The following is a 23,792-nucleotide window of genomic DNA, read 5'->3' as shown; positions in this document are numbered from 1 at the left end:
AAGAGTTTAGTTATCAGAGGGCCAGCCAAGCAGAAGGATGGGAGATAATTTTCAAATCTGCCTCCCTAAGAAAATGGAAGCTAGGGTTTTTCAAGGATAGTTTGGTGGCCGGGTGCGGTGGCTCATGCCTGTAATCCCAACACTTTGGGAGGCCGAGGCTGAGGCCTGACATCACTTGATGTCAGGAGTTCGAGACCAGCCTGGCCAACATGGTGAAACCCCGTCTCTGCTAAAAATACAAAAAATTACCCCAGTGTGGTGGTGCATGCCTGTAATCCCACCTACTTGGGAGGCTGAGGCAGGAAAATCACCTGAACCTGGGAGGTGGAGGTTGCACTGCACTCCAACCTGGGCGACAGAGCAAGATTCCACATCTGGAAAAAAAAAAAAAAAAAAAGAAAAGCAAGCTGGGGGACAGTGGCTGGTTATCACTTCTTCTTCCTTTTTTTTTTTTTTTTTGAGATGGAGTTTCGCTCTTGTTGCCCAAGCTGTAGTACAATTGCATGATCTCGGCTCACTGCAACCTCTGCCTCCCAGGTTCAAGAGATTCTCCTGCCTCAGTCTCCCAAGTAGCTGGGATTACAGGTGCACGCCACCACGCCTGGCTAATTTTTTGTATTTTTGGTAGAAACAGGGTTTCACCATGTTAACCAGACTGGTGTTGAACTCCTGACCTCATGTTCTGCCCACCTTAGCCTCCCAAAGTGCTGGGATTATAGGTGTGAGCCACCATGCCCAGCAGGTTATCATTTAACTATACCTACTTCTTAGCAATTCAGGACCCTCCCATAATCCTAACCTTGTGACCTTTCATTAGTTTTTCAAGGGTGGTTTTGGTTCCCAGACAAGCAGGGAGTTAGTTTTGAGAAGGAAGGAGCTATTATTGTCTTTGCCTTACAGTTAAACTATAAATTCCTCCCATAGTTAGCTTGGCCTATGCCCAGGAATGAACACACAGCTTGTGAGGTTAGAAGCAAGATGGAAATAGCTATGTCAGATTTATTTGACTTTCATCATTTTTGCAAATGCAGTTTCGGTGACACTTGGAGCAACACACATCCATATATGTTCAGTGGGTTAGAGCGGGGGCCCTCAATCCCTCCTCTGTGGTCTGTTAGGAACAGGGCCACAAAGAAGGAAGTGAGTGGGGGTGAGCAAACGAAGTTTCATCTGTATTTACAGCCATTCCCCTGTATGCACATTACTGCCTGAGCTCTGCCTCCTGTCAGATCAATGGTGGCATTAGATTCTCATAGGAACTTGAACCCTATTGTGAACTGCACTTGCAAGGGATCTAGGCTGCATGCTCCTTATGAGAATCTAATGCCTGATGATCTGTCACCGTCTCCCATCACCCCCACATGGGACCATCTAGATGCAGGAAAACAAGCTCAGGGGTCCCACTGATTCTACATTGTGGTGAGTTGTATAATGATTTCACTATATATTATAATGTAATAATAATAGAAATAAAGTACACATTAAATGTAATGCACTTGAATCATCCTGAAATCATCGTCCCCCATGCCCCGGTCCATGGAAAAATTGCCTTCCATGAAACTGGTTCCTGGTGCCAGAAAGGTTGTGGACTGCTGGGTTAGAGGACATGGAGCTGGAAGACTTGAGAAGGAAGAGAAGAAGGTTCTATGCCACACTGGTCATGTTTAGAAAACACTTCATATTATTGTTACTGGGGGGTCCTTGCTCCCAGAGCTTCCAAGATGGTGGTGGGCTGCTTCCAAAACGGCGGTGGCCAGTTCCAAGATGGTGGCAAGCCTTGTGTTCTCTGACCTGGGATTCTTGGCCTCACAGATTCCAAGGAATGGAATCTTGGGCCATGTGGTGAATGTTATAGCACTATTAGAAGCCCTGGGTCACAGAAGAGAACCGTGGAACCCAGTGACTAGTGTTCAGCTCGATTAGGAGGAACCCAGGCACTTAGCCATGCAGGAACAATGGCAAGCCTTTGGCCCGATCGGGAGTGGCAATGGGGGCCTCGCTGGATCAGGAGCACAGCTGACACCCTGCCACCCTGCTGGATCCAGAGGGATGGAAGTCACCTTATGTATGTTAAATGTAGAATTAGTAAAATATCACTTTTTGCTAAAATTCATAGGCAATATTGGCTTTTGGGAATGGAATTGTTACAGCACTTCTGTGAGCAGTGTAGTATTGTCTGTACCATTCAGTGGTTTTGAGGAGGTAGGAGGGAAGGAATTGCAAAAGGTAGTATGCTAGTGTGTTCATATTTGGACATTTTCAGGAACTGTTTTTTTCTGTATGTTTTGTGCATTTTGTTTTGCTCTATATATAGTGTATATAATGGACAAATGAGTCCTAATTTTGCAACATCCAGTCTCTAGATGTTAAAGAGGTTGCCAATGTATGCACAGTACTTAGTAGAATTAGCACATTTTGTACACTTTGTGTTGAAATTAATAGGCAAGCTTGTCTTCTGTAAATGACTTATGGATATGAATTTGTTCAACCATCTCTAAGCATTACACATGCTTATGTTTGTCCACTGGATTGAAGGCAGAGAGAAGGAAGTGAGGATGGAATGGTTCAAGGCCAAAGTGGTCATATTTAGAAGATCTCTCAGATTGTGACCTTTGTAATGTGTGTAATTTAACTGCTGTGTATATAGTAGACATGTTCTGGTATGAAATAGCTAGTCTTTGAAGATATTCGGATGTGCTTGATGTTTGAAAAGCAGAAGTAGTAGAATAACGCTTTTTGTAAATAGCTTTTAAAAATTAATGGAAAATACTGTGTTTGGAAGTATAATAGAATTGTTATACCACCTCTGTGAACAGTGTACTCTCTGTATCATTCATTGGGTTGAGGGAGAGGGAGGAAATTACAAAAGGTGTTTTGCTAATGTGTACTAGAACATTTCAGCTTATCCATTGCTCTATACATTATGTTCATTTGATTTAACTTTTCTGTACTGTATACATTGTGCATGTACTGGACAAGCGAGTCTTAATTTTATAATACCTAATCTCTGGATATTAAAGAGGTTGCCAATGTAGGACAAAAATAAGAGTTAGTAGGCTGGGCGTGGTGGCTAACACTGTAATCCCAGCACTTTGAGAGGTTGAGGCAGGTGGATCACGAGGTCAGCAGTTCCAGACTAGCCTGGCCAACATAGTGAAACCCCTTCTCTACTAAAAATACAAAAAATTAGCCAGGCGTGGTGGCAGGTGCCTGTAATGCCAGCTACTTGGGAGACTGAGGCAGGAGAATTGCTTGAACCTAGGAGGTGGAGGTTGCAGTGAGCTGAGATTGTGTCATTGCACTCCAGCCTAGACAACAACGACTCAAAACAAAAACAAAAACAAAACAAAAACAAAAACAAAAAAAACAAAAAACAAAAAAAGAGTCAGTAAACTAACACATTTTGTAAAGAACACAAAACAAAAAACAAAAAATTGAGCTTCTGATGAGCATGCTTGGAGTTTGGTATTCTCTGTCATCAAGTAAGGGCAGATTCATTAGCTCTAACAATCAGCAGAGTTAAAGGAAAGGCTGACCTCCTCTTAGTTGAGGAGGATGACTATGACAATGTCTAAAGAGAAGGCTGTGCCACCCTTGCATGGAGGTAGACAGAGTGAACACCATATTTAGAATGTAATTTCTAACTAATTTCCATGCAACCCAAGGAAACTGGGTACAAAGGTATGAACATTACACAAAACTCAAGGAGTGCAATCAAAACCTCAAATTTTTATACCGCAGAATTACATCTTCCAAAGTTTATTATTTGGAATTCCAGTCCAGTGATCTACTCTGTGATAGAAAGTGTGTACACTATCTTTATCTCCCTCACGTCAGACACTCCCAATTGCATCACATATTAAAGGCTATAGAGAACCCAGTGACCAAGTCATGCAACTGATATTGTTGCTCTGATTTCCCCAGTGTTATTTCACCATATAAACCTTTACTTCCTGTGATACTTAATGTAACTAGTGCTGTACAGAATGCAGTTGGAAAAAAATTCTCCAACTTTAGAATAGTTTTAAGGAGATTATAACCAAATGACACGTTGGTCATAAAATTAAAATAAATATTCACAAAATACTTAAAGAAATTCCTCTTGAACTTCCATGATAGACTACGTTTAAAATCTACCTCTTGGCACATTAAATGAATTGACTTGCATATGGGAGTTAGCCAAACTCTTAGAGAACACACTCCAGAAATGAAGATTTGGCGCTCTGTAATAACTGATACCAAGCCTTCCTTTCTTGCTATAATTACAACTCACCAGCTGCTAATTAAAGCCATTGCTAGATCTTCAGTAAAATAATTTTATCTGCATACAAGAAATAGTTACGTTTCTTAGTCAGAAGGTTAAGAGTAAGAAAACAATTCAATTTGTAATGCGTACATGCGGAGAGTTTTGGGTTTCATTTTTTTCGCTGACTTATTTTTTTTTTTTTTTGAGACGGAGTCTCGCTCTGTCGCCCAGGCTGGAGTGCAGTGGCCGGATCTCAGCTCACTGCAAGCTCCGCCTCCCGGGTTTACGACATTCTCCTGCCTCAGCCTCCTGAGTAGCTGGGACTACAGGCACCCGCCACCTCGCCCGGCTAGTTTTTTTGCATTTTTTTTAGTAGAGACGGGGTTTCACCGTGTTAGCCAGGATGGTCTCGATCTCCTGACCTCGTGATCCGCCCGTCTCGGCCTCCCAAAGTGCTGGGATTACAGGCTTGAGCCACCGCGCCCGGCCCGCTGACTTATTTTCTTTGTATGTTTACATAAAGGAACAGAGTCCACATACTTTTAAGACAATATAGTTTGTAGAGCTGTCCATCCCTCAATTAACTGGGTGTTTGAGTTTTGTCTTTTCTATCTAATGCCTCTATGTACAAAAATTTACATAAAGGGACAGTGTTCTCATATTTATTTTATTAAGATACTATAATTTGTATAGTCATTAATTAATTATTGCTCATTTGAGTTATTTCCAGCTTTTCAATTTTTTTTGGTGAAACGATGTACTTTGTTGTACACATTGCTTTTTGTGATTTTGGAAAATTTCCTTGGAGTATAATCTGAAGATGAGAGGTTAAAGACTATACATTTTTCTAGTTCTAATATTTTATTGCCAAATTGTTAAACTTTTCAAGAAGTCAGAACATCACCTTTTCTGGGTTCCTCCAACCAGATACTAACAAATTCCTGAAAGCATAAACCTCATTAACAAGGTCCTTGTGGCTTAATCTAGAAAACAAAATCCAGCAATATGAAGGAAACTCTGTTATATTTTTTAGCTTCTTGCAAGAGGCCGGGTTTTGAAGGGAAGAATGAGTATCTCAATTATAGAAATAATAGGAATTATGGCCATAGAATTGGTGCTTCATCCCTGAATGCTCATTATCTCTGAGGTCTTTATGGTCTTCTAGAATTGATTTATGGAAACGCTTTTGTGCACCAGTTTTTGAAAAAGAGTTCTTAAGCTCCAGCAGGTTGGTCTGAGGCTTGGTCACTCCAGCTCTAGGAATCCAACCAAGAATAGGTCTTGTTTCTTCATTGTTTTCCATGTTCAAGACCAACTCTTCTTCTGGCTTACTTAAAAAATGTTCTAAAGTGAAAGCTTCCATGTCTTGTTTATTTTGTAAAACACTAGGTTTACTAAGGCTAACAGGGTTTGGACACATATTATACTGATCACGCAGGGGAGATTTAAGATTTTCGTAGTGAATCCAGTGGTTTGGTTTACAGTAAGGTGTGGGTTGGGTTTTCAGTGACTGCTGTCTCCAGTATAAATCTTCTGTCTTTTTAGTATCTGTGATTTTTGGAAATGGCTTTATGTCATAAATGCTAGTCAGATCTTTTGTTGGGTAACAAGATGGGAGTTCATAGGTAGACAGCAAGCTCTGTTCTTCTATAATCTTCTCTTCAATATCCTGGTTTTTATGGGTCACACCTGCTGGTGTGTTATCACTAAGTGCCATCATTTCTTTAGAACTGGGTACAAAGGTATGAAAATTACACAAAACTCTAGGAGTACAGTCTGGACAGGAACGTGGTCTTTGCTGGACTATAGCCTCCAGAGAACGCCGGTTCTGAATTAATCGGGCAATTCGTCCTTCCAATGGTCTGGGAGGTTTGAAGACAGGATGGAATTTTTCTTGCTGTAGTTGTGGGATAAAAAGGAGAAAAAAATTAATCAGGGATATTGCCAGAAATGGTGGGTCAAAAGTCATACCCATTTTCACTGTCTGAGTACACGTGAGATGGGTGTAGGAGTGTACATTGCAATACTCTTTGATATTAATTTAAAGACATTGAAATTTGGGTCCAAATACATTTTCCTCCTTTAATGGTTTTAGTGAATATGAAAGGGGCATGTGTTTTATTTGGATATACAGAACTCTTTCTGTGTGGGAACTCTGCTTTTAAACTTCAAAGGTATAAAGGAATCACTGGAATAAAACTTCTGTCCATCACTAATAGATGGCATTAGCAGTATGTGCAGTTATTTAATCTTAGCCAAAGTCTCCTTTATTAGGCCTTAGCAAGTGCCCTTAAATCTTGGCTGAATCAGAATCATCATCAGAGCTGGCATGAAATGAAATTCCTAAGCTCCTAAGACCCTCCAAGATTGTGGGTGAGAAGGTCTGTAATGGGCTACAAGAAGCTGAATTTTCAACAAGCATTTCAGGTGACGGTGAGGCTGGAGATGTGCTATGTTTTGAGAAACACTGGTCTGAGGTGTCATGTCTGTGCTTCTTTTTAAGTTGTTTTATAAATATTATGAACTCAATTATGTCTGGTGACTGCGAAAGTAGTGAGTGTATTTAAAGGGCTATTAATAGATACATGCTGGGTGGTGGGAAGAGGACGCAGCTGACTGGAAAGGGGTATGAGGAGGAAACTTTCTGGAATGATAGTATTCTGTATCTTGATGGGGTCTGGGTTACAAAGGTGTATTTGTTAAAACTCAGTGAATGTACACTTAAGATCTGTGCAATTGCATTGAACTTTATTTCACCTTAAAAGAAAAAAAACTGCAAACAAATATTGAACTCTGGTTGATAATATACATGCTGAATGTTTAGGAGTGAAGTATACTAATGTCTGCAATTTACTCTAAAATGCATACAAATAATACACTTTAATTATTTCTGGATGATGGATTGTTAGAGGGATGGAAAGATGGATAGATTATGTGATAAAACAAGCATAGTAAAATGTTAGTGGCAGAATCTAGGTGGTGAGTATATGGGTGTTAATTATACAATTATTTTTACCTTTCTGTATGTTCAAACATTTTATAATAATATGTTAAAGTAAAAAAACTACCAAAGAATGTATGTATAATGATGATGGAATTGACAGCAGAGATAATACAAATGAGAGTAGTGAGAAAATAATCACTGTAGCTTGGACTTTAAAAAACGGACTTAGGAACATCCTTTTGAAAGCTAGTCTGCTCATAGAGAAATTTCCATATTGAGGTAACAAGTTTGTTACAGCCTATAGCTAATCAAGTTTGAGTAAATACTGCGATGAAAAGAAAAAACTTCAGCTCTTTGACGTGCTTTGTTAAATTTGTCATAAAAAAGGACAGGACTTATCATATTGTACTTTGACCATATATATTCCTGTATGCAAGAAGCAGTTTTTAGTGCTTTTATTTTATACTACTACAATAAAACATTTCACACACATTTTTATTACCACTAAAACATGTTTTCTCAGTCTATTCTTTATGGTTTAATCAGAAACCAGCAAGATTCACTAAAACGTTCTTTTAAACTTCCAATTATCTTAGGTATATTTTATCTTGTTATTCATAAATATTTAAAAGTTGATTTGCCTGCACAATGATTTTGCATATAATATATTTGGCAAACATTCTGTATATAATGGAATATGTACTTTGTACATACCATACAGGGTCGAATCTCTGGAAATCTGGACAGTTGTTGAACACACCTGACAATATGTGCTCATATAATATTTTCCATCCTTAGAGAATGCTCATTGCAAATTCCACATAAAAATCATTAAAAACCCTTCAGTGAATGATAAAACACAGTCTATAAACCTGCTCCTGGTGTTATGATTTTATATCACCTTAGGAAATGCTGAAGGTAATGTAAAATAAGTATGTTCAGTTCAGTTTTTATTTTTATTAATTTATTTTGGGACAGAGTCTCACTCTGTTGCCCAGGTTGGAGTGTGGTGGCACACCCTTGGCTCACAGCAACCTCCGCCTCCCAGATTCAAGCGATTCTCCTGCCTTAGCCTCCTGAGTAGCTGGGACCACAGACATGCGCCACCATGCCTGACGAATTTTTGTAGTTTTAGTAGAGACAGAGTTTCACCATGTTGGCCAGGCTGGTCTTGAACTCCTGACCTCAGGTGATCCACCCGCCTCGGTCTCCCAAAGCACTGGGATTATAGGCGTGAGCCACGGCACCCAGCCCTCAGCTCAGTTTTTTTGTTTTCTTTTTCCCTCGCCCATCATGATCTTGGCTCGCTGCAACCTCTGCCCCCTTCCCTGGTTCAAGCAATTCTCCTGCCTCAGCCTCCGGAGTAGCTGGGATTACAGGTGCCCGCCACCACGCCCGGCTAATTTTTGTATTTTTAGTAGAGACGGGGTCTCACCATGTTGGCTAGGCTGGTCTCCAACTCCTGACCTCAGGCGATCCACCCATCTCAGCCTCCCAAAGTGTTAGGATTACAGGCATGAGCCACCAAGCCTGACCCAGCTCAGTTTTTAAAGTGTTCAAATTGAAATAATCTTACAGTTGTTTTTCCATGTGTTTTTCACAATTTATATATCTTTAAAATGTTAATTTTGTTTTCAAAATTTGTAGTCGAGAAGAAAATTTAGGCCTCAAATAAAACAACACATATACAAACTATTAGGTCATTTCATCTCATTTACATAATTAAACCAACAGATTACACCTTTGCTCATTAAAGGGCTTGATTATTTCTTCCAGGCCATTTTGCATAATCAATTTAAAAGTCTCTATGGGCCGGGCGCGGTGGCTCACGCCTGTAATCCCAGCACTTTGGGAGGCCGAGACGGGCGGATCACAAGGTCAGGAGATCGAGACCATGGTGAAACCCCATCTCTACTAAAAATACAAAAAAAAAAAAAAAATTAGCCGGGCGCGGTGGCGGGCGCCTGTAGTCCCAGTCCCAGCTACTCAGGAGGCTGAGGCAGGAGAATGTCGTAAACCCGGGAGGCGGAGCTTGCAGTGAGCTGAGATCGCGCCACTGCACTCCAGCCTGGGCGACAGAGCGAGACTCCGTCTCAAAAAATAAAATAAAATAAAATAAAATAAAATAAAATAAAATAAAATAAAAGTCTCTATGATATCTGCAGAGAATGTATCGGCTTTTAATTGTAATTCAGCCAGCTCTCAATTATTATGAATAGCAAGAGGAAGCCTTTATTTCTTCAAAAGCATGGTAATGTACAAGATATATAAATATGCAAAGGGCTGGGCGCAGTAGCTCACGCCTGTAATCCCAGCACTTTGGGAGGCCGAGGTGGGCGAATCACGAGGTCAGGAGATCGAGACCATCCTGGTCAACATGGTGAAATTCCGTCTCTACTACAAATACAAAAATTAGCTGGGTGTGGTGCTGCATGCCTGTAATCCCAGCTACTCTGGAGGCTGAGGCACAAGAATTGCTTGAACTCAGGAGGTGGAGGTTGCAGTGAGCTGATATCGTGCCACTGTACTCCAGCCTGGTGACAGAGTGAGACTGTCTCAAAAAAGAAAAAAAAAAAAAGCAAAGATCTACGGAATTTACTAGGAATCTCATTAAATTATTAGTTAAATTCTTTTGTAAACTGCTTCTTTTGTAAGTTATTTCAGCAACAGTAGCACAGTAGAAAATCTGTTTAAAAAAAAAAACACTCTGAAGAAGAAAAGAAATCTTTTTTTTTTTTTTGAGACGAAGTCTCACTCTGTCGTCTAGGGTGGAGTGCAGTGGCATGATCTCGGCTCACTGCAACCTCTGCCTCCCGGGTTCAAGCAATTCTTCTGCCTCAGCCTCCTGAGTAGCTGAGAGTAGAGGCGAGCGCCACCATGCCTGGCTAATTTTTGTATTTTTAGTAGAGACAGGGTTTCACCATATTGGCCAGGCTGGTCTCGAACTCCTGACCTCGTGATCTGTCCGCCTCGGCCTCCCAAAGTGCTGGGATTACAGGTGTGAGGCACCGCGCCTAGCCCAAGAAAATAAATCTTGCTTGTTTTCCCAAACAGCAGACACAGTATTCAAACCATTTCAAATCAGCTCAGAATTTACTTCTAAAATGAATAAAAATTTCCATTTGCTAACTTGGTTGCTAAAACCCATGACACAAAAAGTGGCAAAGCAAGAAAGAGCCCAGCACTTTCCCCCCAAATAACTGAGAGTTGACTGTAATTACTTACAGGCTCTGGGTCAAATCCTATCTGTCCTGTTAACTCTGCTACCACCTTTTCATGGTAATCATCCAGTTCAAGGGGGTCCATGGGCCCCAGACCTTAATGGAAACATCGTCTTATTATTTTGTTAGGGTAAATGAAGAATGGCAGTTATATTACCCTTTATAGGAAAACTTACTCATTCCCTTTGTAATATAATTAGAACCAATAAAATGAAAACCAACCCTACCTCCCAGCTACCCATGAAGAGAAATTTACCACCCACCTTAATTCCTATTACTTAGGATTTAAATACTTAGATTGAGAAAAAGGCAAAAATATGAGAAGTTGAAAGCTTGTCATAGCATTTGTTAAATATTCCAATTTTGTTCTAATTTGTACTTGTTATGAAAGTGAACTCATACCTGTAAAATCATGAGTGTATGAAGTGAGCCAGTGGGACCTCTCAAGATTTCTTTGTATGTTGGCTTCTTTGGCAGAGCAAATAGGGTCCCATGAATTTAAAGAAGTGTTAGGAGCGAAGGTTTTAGGAGGTTTTGGGTAGAATACTGGCTTATTTTTCTCAACACCTCTAGGAAACTAAAATATGAACATAAAGATTACTGCTGTTAATGTCATCTAGTAGAATAAGAGCTGATTCATCATCTCAGCAGGAAAGACGCAAAGGAAATTCCAGGCTGAAGTCAGATACTGGTTTTTTTTGTCATTAATTACTAGTTAACTACTAATTGCTATAATTGGAACCATATATAGAGTTAAACACAATATTCTATCAAAAAAATGGTAAGGTGTTTTCTAAAAGTCTTTTGCCTTAGCCGGGACTTTGATAATGTGTATTGGAGAAATGTCCCTGAATACTCTACCTCCAATAAAATTTTATTAGCAATACAAAGGGTTCTGAGGTGCTCGTTTGGCTAAGTTTAACTAAAATTGTATGGCTTCTACTTTTCCTTCCATGCCTGAAATGAAACCATTTGATGTCTTTATGAATTTCCAATGAAGTTTACATCACTCAAATTCAAATGAAATATTCATTCTTCAGACATAACTATAGAGTTTTACTTTATATTTTCAAAAGAGCTATGTATGTAAACATGAGTGAATAAGTGAGTTTCACTGCAGTCTTTTTGGTTACTTAGAAATTCACCTTTTCTCAGTATCTCTCTTATGATACTTAATATTTACTGAGCACCTATATGTGCACAGTAGGGGTTAGAAACAAGCGTGGATCTGAAACAAATCTTGCCATCCAGGAACGCTAGTAGCGGAGATAAAGCATGAAACACAAATGACAAAAAGATTTTAAAAAGTAATTCTTTGTCATAAAAGAAATAAATTTATGGACCGGGCACGGTGGCTCACACCTGTAACCCCAGCACTTTGGGAGGCCGAGGCGGGTGGATCACGAGGTCAGGAGATGGAGATCATCCTGGCGAACAAGGTGAAACCCCGTCTCTACTAAAAATACAAAAAAATTACTGGGTGTGGTGGCGGGCGCCTGTAGTCCCAGCTTCTAGGGAGGCTGAGGCAGGAGAATGGGGTGAACCCAGGAGGCGGCGGAGCTTGCAGTGAGCGGAGATCGCGCCACTGCACTCCAGCCTAGGCAACAGAGTGAGACTTCCTCTCAAAAAAAAAAAAAAAAAAAAAGAAAGAAGGAAATTTGTATAGTACTATTTTTTTTTTTTTTTTCAGAGACAGGGTCTCACTCTGCCACCCAGGCTGGACTGCAGTGGTACAATTATAGTTCACCGAAACCTCCAACCCTTGGGCTCAAGTGATTCTCTGGCCTCAGCCTCCTGAACAGCCTGGAATATAGGCCTGTACCACCACTCTCGGCTTTTTCTTTAAAAAAATACTTTTTGTAGAGACAGGGTCTCATCATGTTGCCCAGGCTGGTCTCAAACTCCTGACCTCAAGTGATCCTCTTATTTCACCCTATCAAGCATTAGGATTATAGACCATGCTCGACCATGAGACACAATTATTTGAAAGTTCAAAGAAGGCAGAGATTGACTCCACCTGAATGGGGAAGTGGACCTGGGAAACAGGGAGGGAGGGTGGAGATGAGAGGCCATGTCATGTTATAAGCAGAAACTGGGTCTTGAATGATGCGCAGAGATGTGGAGGCCAAAGGAACAGCAGGAGCAGAGGTATGGATAGTGGTGGCAAGTGTGGAACTAGCATTTCTTGAACATTAGGCTGTTGGGTAGCCCTTACAGCCAGGGCCACCCTTAACACTTGAGGGCCTGGGATGAAAGTACAAATGGGCCGGGCGCGGTGGCTCACGCCTGTAATCCCAGCACTTTGGGAGGCTGAAGCGGGCGGATCACGAGGTCAGGGGATCGAGACCATCCTGGTGAACACAGTGAAACCCCGTCTTCACTAAAAATACAAAAAAAAAAAAAAAAATTAGCCAGGCATGGTGGCGGGCGCCTGTAGTCCCAGCTACTCAGGAGGCTGAGGCAGGAGAATGGCGTGAACCTGGGAAGCGGAGCTTGCAGTGAGCTGAGATCGCACCACTGCGCTCCAGCCTGGGCGACAGAGCGAGACTCCGTCTCAAAAAAAAAAAAATGCAAGTCCGTATTCCATTTGTCTAAATAGTTTAATTTATAAATCAAGTAAATAAATGTTACATAAAATATGTTCCTTTCACCTGCTTTGACAAAATATCTCTGGAACAACCTGGAAGACTAGGTTTAAAATTGGACTTCTTGGACTACTTCGAGTTCTGCACTGGGACAGGGTGGTTCAGGAAAAGCCAGCCGCTGGTCCCTGGTCTCAGCACCCTGACTGCTTTCTTCTTTACCCACTCCATTTACCCCCCACCCCACTTCTAGCAAATAGGCATGCAGTCATATTTTGGTCACTCCTTTGGCCATGAAGTATATACCAGCTTGGCAGCACTGCCAACCCGTGGGAGGATGGAGTTGAGGAATAGACCCCAAGAAGGGCCTAGGATTGGGTTCAAAGCCATTTGGTCAGGGAATTCTGTGGTTCAAGATCATGGTCAGGGGAGGGAGACAGGGGAGCATGGGCTCCGGATGAACATACCCGCTTGCTCCACAGAAAGGGCCACAGCCAGTGGAAGGCCAGAACTGGCCCTCTAAAGTGTGGGGCCTTCTAAAGTTCCTGGGCCTAAGGGTTATGCTGTTCATAGCAACCCTTTGAGATTGAAGTGATTCCATTTTACATATAGAGTACTCATGGGAAAAGGCACTGCTACCCCTATAAACCTTTAACAAATATGTGTCTTACTGATTCAGGGATAAAGAAAGCCCCCTTTGATCCCCTTTTTCATTATTTGCAGAGCCAGCTTACTTGGAAATAAGAAGGTCTGTTTTTTTTTTTTTTTTTTTTTTTTTGAGATGGAGTCTTGCTCTTGTCCCCCAGGCTGGAGTGCAGTGGTGCGATCTCCGCCCACTACAACCTCTGCCTCCCAGGTTCATGTGATTCTCCTGCCTCAGCCTCTCAAATAGCCGGGATTATAGGTGCCCGCCACCACGCCTGGCTAATTTTTGTACTTTTAGTAGAGATGGGGTTTCACCATGGTTGGCCAGGCTGGTCTTGAACTCCTGATCTCAGGTGATTTGCCTGTCTCGGCCTCCCAAAATGCTGGGATGACAGGCGTGAGCCACCATGCCCAGCCAAGAAGGGCTTTTAAAAAAATATTGTTCTACGGGGCTGGATTAATCTTGTGTCTTACACTGGTGGAACTAACAACAGAGACCTACTGAAACACATTCAAGGGCATGGGAAAGGAAATAAGCAATGTGAAATTTTACTGTAGCCTGTGATGTCTTGAGAAGGGACTAAAGAGGCAGGAAACATTTGAGAGGGGAATTGATCAGTTTTCAGTATGTTAAGGGGATGTTACTCTGAGAGGATAGTGAGAGAGGGGTGGTGGAAATCATTCACTCCAAAGGTATTCATTGGCTCAATATACTAAACTCAGGGTAGAGTTTGTATCTGATATGGAAGATAAGCCCACAGCAGAAAGGAATTACAGTTCCTGAGATGTTAGTTTCTAGGCAGACACTCCAGTCTACAAAGAAGTGACATTAGTTGTTTTGAATTTGGAATATATTCTCAGAGGAATAGTACTATATAAATTGTGGTAACATTCCCAGCATAGCTCATATAATATATGTAACTCATAACCTATTTATTAAACACTTGCTGAATACCTATTGCATGCAAAAGTTTTTGAGAGTTCTGTGCTAGGCACCAAACTCCATAAATTGTCACTAAATATAACATGGTTGTAATATATTAAATGAAACAAAAAAAGCAAATATAGTTTTTTTGTTTGTTTGTTTTATTTTAGTCTTGAATGATGGGGCTTAACCAGGTTAAATAGGGGAGGTTAAAAGGTTTACTGTGGAGACCACATTGCCATTTGCAGAGGCCTTAGCATTTGGGAATACTGGTTCTTTATTAGATATTTTAATTAATTCTATTGTATTAGCACCATTTTTATACTAACAGGTTATGATAAGGCACTTTGTTCATTTACATCTGGAATGAAGAGAGAGAGAAAGAGATGGAGAGAAGGAGCAAATAAGAGACTGGCAGAGAGAATTATTTTTGGCATCTAGTCAGGGCTTAGGAAAGAGAGGGTTGAAGGGAGAAGAGGACACCTGGTTGGATAACAGTGCTGCCTGAGATGGAATGGCGGGAACATTCGTGGTGTGAGACAGTAGATGAGGACAGAGACAGACCATTTGTTTCCCATTCTGGGCCCCTTGTATGTCAATGGGTCTGAACAGGTGGGAGGGGGCACAGGGTGCTGGTGGCCACGGAGAGGTGCACTGTGGGCGTCCAGTTATTTGATAAGATGACTCCTTTCTAAAGGAGGTCCCCACATGATCACCAAATTTATTCTGGCCACTTAAGGATGAGTGTGGAGTATGGGTGGTATGTTGGAGAGAGAACTGTCCCTGGAATGAGGAAAGTATCTCTAGGATGGGGATGGGCATTTTAGATTGGAAAGATGGCAGGTGGAGCGAAGAAAAACTGCTCCCCTTTGAAGGGGTGATATTGGTGAGCTCTCTCTCAAAGGGAAGCCAAAGGTCTGTCCAAATATTTAGGTTTGCAGAAAACTGGGTTGTAATGAACGTTGTGTTATTCTCAGCGAGGCTTTGAAAATGGTTTTGTTAAAAACATTTCAAAAAGTCCAAGGTAAGGAGGTTTATGGCACTTGACCTTTGTGATTATATCTCATCTTAACAAAAAAACTATTACAAGGTAGATTTCATCCTAGAGACTATTCTCATATCCTAAAAGCTAAGGCTAGACATTCAAGCTCTTGAGAAATTGGACAAAAGTCTTCAGCCACTTGAGTAAGCAATGATACAGCCCAGAAGAGTCAAGTATTAAAACCTATGTATGGGCCGCGCACAGTGGCTCACACCTGTAATCCCAGGACTTTGGGAGGCCGTGGAGGGAGGATCACTTGAGGCCAGGAGTTTGAGACCAGCCTGGACAACACGGTGAACCCCTGTCTCCACTAAAAATACAAAAATTAGCTGGGCGTAGTGGGGCTCACCTGTGGGCTCAGCAACTCTGGAGACTGAGGCAGGAGAATCACTTAAACCCAGAAGGTGGAGGCTGCAGTGAGCCGAGATCATGCCACTGCACTTCAGCATGGGTGACAGAGCGAGACTCCATCTCAAAACAAAAATAAAACCTATTTATGTTTGCCAATTGGAAAAGGAAAAGGAATGTTGACTGATTCGGTAATGGATGGAAATGGTCAGTGAGAAGAGATCTCAGCAGGAAGAGAAGGGTAGCAGAAGAGGCCCCGAATAGAGTGATAAGTGCAATGACCACTAATGACTCTGGAAAACTGGGCCAGTCCAAAGAGGCAAAGCTAGGGCAGCTCTGGGGTCTGGGTGGGAAAGGGGCGCCTGATCTCAGTAGCTGCTGAAGGCAGAGCTGCTGCATCCACATGCAACGTGAAAGGAGGAGGGAAAACGACATTTAACACACTCTGTTAACATGAAGCCCCGGGAATTAATTTTTAAAAGGTTAACGTTCTTATGTGGAATATTCTCCTTTCCAAGGTTATCCATTTCTTTATGTTGCTAGGTCAACAAAATATTATAAGCATTGGAATAATAATAATTAATAATAATAATAGCAGCTAATATTTATTATGAGCTTACGATGTACGAATATCGTGCTGGGTGCTTTTCTGTGTATTTCATCCTCAGGATGGCACTATCAGGTAGATTTTATTATTATTCCTGCTTTGTCCATGAGGAAACCAGGTATTGAAGGATTAAGTATGTTACCCAGGTCACAGAACTCATAAGTTTTGGAGCAGTATGTTATATGTATTTTCTTATTGGCTTGGATGGAAAGTACTAACATAGGGTTCCTGGAGTTTTCTGTTTGGCAGCTGGGTGACACATTTTTGGACCTGTGTATCAGGTTGGTAGTATCCCTTCTCCTTCCCTGGGTACAGTAGAAGGAGAGGGAAGACTATTATCCCAGAAATGCAAGTCACAAGTCCTTGAAAAACAAGGCATTCTTGCTATGAGTTCCATTCTCAGAGAATGATTTAATTGTAGCCTGCACCCCTGGCGATTCTAATGCGCAGGCAAGGTTGAGGACCACTGCTCTGGCAATAGGAAAGGTAAATACTATAAAAAATATCCTCCTGAGCCTGGTGTGGTGGTGCACAGCTGCAGTCCTACTTAGGAGACTGAAGCAGGAGAATGCATGAGGCCAGAAGTTTGAGAATATGGTGTGCCATGATCGCACCTGTGAACAGCCACTGCACTCCAGCCTGGTGTTAAATAATTAATAGACCTGAGAAAGGCAGCATGAGACAGAATCTGTCTCTCTTTCTCTTTCTCTCTCTTTTTTTTTTTTTTTTTTTGAGATAGAGTCTCATTCTCACCCAGGCTGGAGTGCAGTGGTGCCATCTCGGTTCACGGCAGCCTCTGCCTCCCAAGTTCATGCGATTCTTCTGCCTCGGCCTCTTGAGTAGCTGAGATTACAGGCATGCCCCACCATGCCCAGCTAATTTTTGTATTTTTAGTAGAGACGGGGTTTCACCATGTTGGTCAGGCTGGTCTCGAACTCCTGACCTCAAGTAATCCACCCGCCTTGGCCTCCCAAAGTGCCTCCCAAAGGGATTACAGGCATGAGCCACCGCGTTTGGCTATCTCTTTGTTTTTTGTTTCTCATTTTTATTTATATATTTTAGAATTTAAAGCATTTAAACAAAAACCAACTCATAAACTGGGCAGTCGCCAAACCAAAATAGGTTCAGAGACTCTGCCACTGCCAGGTGGTGGAAGAAGGTTTATGGACAGAAAAAGGAAAGTGACCTACAGAAAACAGAATTGAGACACAGAAACAGCCAAAACTAGGTGATTGGCACAACAGTAGGTTACACTCTGTTTATGCATCCAGTTAGGTTGCAGTTCATTCTATATGGAGAAATCTTTAGGCCAAACTTAAAAGACATGAGGAGGCAGCTGTAGGCTATACTCAACAATTCCTTCTTTCTGGTTACGGGGTAACATAACGAGACCTTGTTTCTTAAAAAAAAAAAATCCTTTAATGGGAACAGAGCATTGTAAATACAGAATGCTTTAGATTACCTCCCCCAATTAAATGATGAAAGGCAGGAAAAATAGGAAGGACAAGTATAGGGTATTATCCTAGAGATTAGAGAAAAAAAAAGGTGAGTCATGAGTTACTCCCATGAAGCTCAGTATCTATTTTATTTTCACTTCTTTGTCCAGGGAAATGCAAAACTTGATTAGAGTTAGGGATGAGCCAGAAGAAAATCTGAAAGGTTGAAAATTAAGAGCAGTTAATAAAGATTAAGAAAGTGGGATTAACCATCAGAAATAAGAAATAAATAATCAGCCAAAAATATTTATGTATAATGCACTGTGGGGATATACACATAACATGTTCTGTTCTCAAATAACTCATAATTTAGTTGGTGAAATATGAAGTACATGTGAAAAGTTACTGGTTACAGTATGTGTGGTAGAAGTCAGAAGAGGGAGCTATCATTTCTGCTGGAGTAATAATAATGCCTTACAAATTATAGTGTTTTCTAGGTTTTGAATCTTTCATATGATCTGCATATCTTGTGAAATTTACAGGACAGATTTTAGTGAAATTACCCAGATATGTTTTATGAATTAAAGCTCAGAAAAGGGAAATAATCTGCCTCGTATAACTTACGCAGCAAATGGCAACAGAGGAGTGACCAGCAAGCACACAGGCCTCCTGACCTGGTTCTCTTTGCTACACAACAGAAACAAGGAGGGTTGAGCTGAGCCTTGAATTAACAAGTATTGGGCAGAGAAGGCCTTGGAGGAGGGCTTCCAGGAAGGGAAATGCCATGAACCTGTTTGGGAACCAGAGGGTGGGGCCAGGCTGCAGGCTGGAGGTAAGGGCAGATCCTGAGGGGTCTCTGCACCTCAGTTAAAGTATCGGGATTTACACTCAGGCAGAGGATAGCTATTCAGGATGGCTGCCAAGGAATGTGACATGAGGAAAACTTAGAAAAATGTGACTAGGAAGAAACTTAGCTACAGATCTGGAGCCTTTGGCTATAAGAACATGTAATGATAGGATGGGTTCTAGAATAACCTCTCATATTTCTGGGTTGCTTAGATATAGATTTTGCTTAAAAACTGAAAGAGATCCAGTAAAACAGATGATTCGTTAGGAATTCTTTTTGACGTTTAACTTCAAAAAACAAACAGGAAATGACTTACTTTATAGATGACTCTGTGACATGGCAGCGACCACATGCTGGGTCTGTCATAATGATTTGCCAAGTAAAATTCAAATGTTTCCAACCTCTCACTTGCCTATCTCATGGATTGCTGGATGCCACGAGATAATATATGGAGAACACTTGGCACTGCTTCTCACCAACCATGTTAGCTATTATTATTTTCAAATGTCTAGATATTTTCCCTCTTGATTTATAATTTTCTCTTTTTATCCATGTGGAGTTATGGGGCAGAGGTTAAAGTCAGAGACTAGAACTTTACAAACCTGATTTCTGTGATCATGACATAGTCACAAATTCTTAGTCACAGTTTCCTTATCTATAAAATGAAAACGATGATGCTAACCTTAGGAGGTTATTGAAAGTGTTAAATGATGTATTTAGAGTAGTTAGGTGTGTAGCAATTTCTCAATAAATGGTGGCTATTGCTTTATTTCATTTTAGACTTGACATCAATATGATAATATGGCTGGAACAATAATAGCTTGTAAATCTTTCTGGAAATCTTCCATTTACTCTATGCATATTTGGAGTGACTGGATGTATTATAAGCCATAAGAATAGGGTTGGAGGAACACAGTGTGAGAAATGCAGCCCTCCCCCACCATCTTCCTGGGGGCAATCTTTTTTTTTTTTTTTTTTTTGGTAACTGTGGAATGTTCCATAACTACCAACAGTACATGAAATCAGCTAAGAAAATTGAAAAATGTAAATCACAGTCAAAATCTCAAATTTTACATTCAGATGGAAAATGAAAACAATCTTTTAGATTTTTTTTTTTTTTTTTTTTTTTTTTTGAGACAGAGTCTCACTCTGTTGCTCAGGCTGGAGTGCAGTGGCATGATCTTGGCTCACTGCAACCTTCACCTCCCAGGTTCAAGCGATTCTCATGCCTCAGTCTCCCAAGTAGCTGGGACTACAGAAATGCACCACCATAACCGGCTAATTTTTGTATTTTCTAGTAGAGACAGGGTTTCACCATGTTGGTCAGGCTGGTCTCAAACTCCTGACCTCAAGCAATCTGTGCACCCTGGCTTCAAAAAGTGTTGGGATTACAGGCATGTGCCACCATGCCCAGCCTAGATTTTTATAAATGTATTGACTAAAAATATTTGTTACTTTCTTTTAAACACACATTTAAAAAGATACTTACATCATAATATACACCCTGACCTGGCCAAGTCAGTGCTTTCTTCTTTGAATCCATGGGAATATCAATCAGTTCATATCTATAAGGATTACCTGAAAATTTCAGGAAAAGCAATAAATAAGAACAGTTTTTTAAGGGATTAATAGGTAGAATAAATAGAAATGAGATAATATAAGGTAGAGACGGATGTTGGTGTACTTTTACCTATGTAGTTACAGCTTTAGAGAGATTCAGCTTGCTCCTGAATTCCTTTTTATTTTTACACTTGATCTTAGCCAAAAGGCCGAGAAGCGATCTTTTTATTTTTATATATTTTTTAAGATAGCATCTTGCTATGTTTCCTAAGCTGGACTTGAACCCCTGGGCTCAAATGATCTTCCTACCTCAGCATCCTGAGTAGCTAAGACTACAGGGGCAGGGCAGGCCACCACACTTGGCTTGTTGCTCTTGAATTCTTGAGCATGTACAGGAGCAGCATGTGGGCCACACAGCGTGAGAATGAGTCTTTAACCCTAGTGCTCTCAGTAGTAACAGGAGTCACTAGTACTTCACCTTTCTTCTTAATGAGAGAGATCTTAGGTAAATAATAGTGTTCCTGGATTCTCTTTCTGATCTTTTTTTCTGGTCTCTGGGGGCTCAACAAATACATTTCTATATTACCTGTTTTGGCTTTTCTCTGCCTAAATATCAAGTTTTCTGAAACTGAGTTAGTACTTGCTTACCAAAAAGGTATTGAAAGGGAACATCTTAAACAATATGGCTTCTTAGATTTTGTTTTATAATTTGATAAGCTTTACCAAACAGCATGGCTTGCTTTGCTCTCGTGATAAGTTTCAAGTTAAAGAATGTTCTGAACACCCATCTTCATATGTAATAAGAACAAGCGCAGGCGTTTATTGAACACTTACCATGTGTCAGTCACTGTACTGTTTTATATATATCATCACATGCAATTTTTAACATTACTATAAGAAAGGTACAGTTATTCCAACTTTAGTAAATGAGGAAATTGAAGCAGAGAGAGAATAAGTGATTTGTCCCCATCTCAAAGGTAGACTTCAAACTCAGGCAATCTGATTCTAGAGCCTGAACTCTTAACTTCCTTCCTTCTTCCCTCTCTCCCTTCCTTCCTTCCTTCCGTCCTTCCTTCTTTCCTTCCTTCCTTCCTTCCTTCCTTCCTTCCTTCCTTCCTTCCTTCCTTCCTTCCTTCCTTCCTTCCTTCCTTCCTTCCTTCCTTCCTTCCTTCCTTCCTTCCTTCCTTCCTTCCTTCCTTCCTTCCTCCCTCTCTCCCTCCCTCCCTCCCTCCCTTACTCTTTCTCTCTCTATTCCTTTCCCTTCCTTCCTCCCTCCTCCCTCCCTCCCTCCCTTCCTTTTCTCTCTCTTTTTTTTTTGAGACAGAGTCTCTCTGTCACCCAGGCTGGAGTGCAGTGGCATGATCTCAGCTCACTGTAACCTCTGCCTCCTGGGTTCAAGAGAGTCTCATGCCTCAGCTGCCCAATTAGCTAGGACTACAGGCATGCGCCACCACGCCTGGCTAATTTTTGTATTTTTAGTAGAGACAGAGTTTTGCCATATTAGCCAGGCTGGTCTCGAACTCCTGGCCTCAAGTGATTTGCCCACTTTGGCCTCCCAAAGTGCTAGGATTACAGGCACAAACCACCACACTTGGCCCATGCTTCTTATTACTAATAAAGAATAATTAAAACAAGTGAAAGAGTAGAAACCTAATGCCATACTAGTTCCTGGAAAGATTTTTTGATAAGGGTTGTTAGAGTATGCTCATCTTTTAAAAATTCCCTAATAGTGACTGAATGGTTGGAGAGAGGTAGAGGGTTGGAAGAGCAGGAAATTAAGAGGACAACTTGTGTTTTCAGTTCCTTGTGTACTACTGCATTGAAAGTGTTTTTATGGGCTGGCCACGGTGGCTCACGCCTGTAATCTCAGCACTTTGTGAGGCTGAGGTGGGCAGATCACTTGAAGTCAGGAGTTCGAGACCAGCCTGGCCAACATGGTGAAACCCTGTCTCTACTAAAAATACAAAAACTAGGTGGGTGTGGTGGCACACGCCTGTAGTCCCTGCTACTTGGGAGGCTGAGGCAGGAGAATCACTTGGACCTGGGAAGCAGAGGTTCCAGAAAGTGCCACTGCACTCTAGGCCTGGGCAACAGAGCAAGACTCCATTTCAAAAAAAAAAAAAAAAGTGTTGATATGAATTAAACACATATTTCTGTGATTTCTTGCTAACTATATGTACTTCACATAATTTCAGAAATTACTGAATTCAGGATTGAGAAAAAGAAATTTACTTTGACAATTTATGTAACAAAGTCATACAAATTTTACTTGTTGAGGTATCATACCTATCATTTCCTTTAGAACATTTATAGCTCTTTTGCACAGCACCATCTCTCCCCACTTCTGCTGTGTAGCTAAGCATGGTGCCCAACACTAACAGCCAGTATACTTGATATAGCTTTCACTGCCTTTTTCCAATGCTGCCTGGTCTGAGAGGCAATGGGAAAGTTCAGCATGGTACACACATACGGCAGTGATTATATGCTAGCAGGGTAAGGGAATAACTGCTAACATTTATCTCTGTTATTTGATAAGTGGGTACTATTAATAATATTCCCATTTTGCAAACTGGGAAGCAGAACAGAGTTCAGAAACTCTCCCATGGACCACAGGTGAGTAAGTGGCAGATCCAGAATTCTACTCATGCATCTGACTCCAGAATCCATGCTCTTACATACTCTACTATGCTAGCTTTCAAAATGTTACTGTCTGCTAATAAGACACTGAGGTTGAGGCTGATGATGGCAATATTCTGTCCTTGCATTTTGGTCCCAATATTCATGTGTAGAGGAACTGCAGGATAGGACAATTCTTGAGTCTTTTCTACCTCACCTAAGCGCATGCAACAAATATTTGCCTTTGCCTGCCATGTGTCATTTTCATCCCTCTCTCTTGAGTGTTTTCACTCTTTCTCCAGAGGTGGCCTCTCTGTTTACGCACATGCGTAGGTCTCCTCAGCAAAGACCAAAGTGTCTAGTGTGGGAGAGATTTGATGACTAGCGTACGGGATTCCTGTCCTCTCTGATAAAACACATTCACAAAGACTCCAAGGTTTGCATCTGGGAGAACGTGCTCCAGGGTGTGAAGAAGGACTGAACAAACTACTCCCATTGCTTTCTGCATCTTATTTTAATGGGGATCTTTCAATTCTATCACTGCTGCTGCACCCACATCACTCTATGATTGATCCAAACACTGTCCCTTGTGCTGATCACCTGGGCTAGGATGAAATTTTTAAAAACTAAACCATGAGAGCAGGACATAAATAAAAATAGAAGTGGAATAAAAACCACCAATTCTACAATGTTTTGGTTTCTGATTCTAACATGGGAGGCTGTGTCTAGGGGAAAGTTTGGGAGCACCTGCAGAGTGTCCAATTTGATGGGTC

The 23,792-nt window shown here is 41.2% G+C and overlaps 1 protein-coding gene across 2 annotated transcripts in view; it reads right to left on the bottom strand.

The window, feature by feature from the left end:
- Positions 1–5,088: 5,088 nt before the first annotated feature.
- Positions 5,089–23,792, bottom strand: part of C6H7orf31 (chromosome 6 C7orf31 homolog) — a 44,684-nt gene continuing 25,980 nt past the window's right edge. For both annotated transcript variants that reach the window (XM_010375925.2, XM_030932930.1), the window contains 4 exons: positions 20,333–20,421; positions 10,814–10,988; positions 10,416–10,507; positions 5,089–6,143 (listed from right to left, as the gene is read on the bottom strand). In XM_010375925.2, the coding sequence (XP_010374227.1) occupies positions 5,322–6,143; positions 10,416–10,507; positions 10,814–10,988; positions 20,333–20,421 (1,178 nt within the window). In that variant the 3' untranslated portion in view covers positions 5,089–5,321. The remainder of the gene's footprint in view (positions 6,144–10,415; positions 10,508–10,813; positions 10,989–20,332; positions 20,422–23,792) is intronic.

The sequence above is a fragment of the Rhinopithecus roxellana genome, chromosome 6 (genome assembly GCF_007565055.1).
Source record: "Rhinopithecus roxellana isolate Shanxi Qingling chromosome 6, ASM756505v1, whole genome shotgun sequence".
Taxonomy (NCBI): Eukaryota; Metazoa; Chordata; class Mammalia; order Primates; family Cercopithecidae; genus Rhinopithecus; species Rhinopithecus roxellana.
The sequence above is the reverse complement of the archived record's forward strand: the minus strand, read 5'-3'. Positions and strand labels throughout refer to the sequence as shown.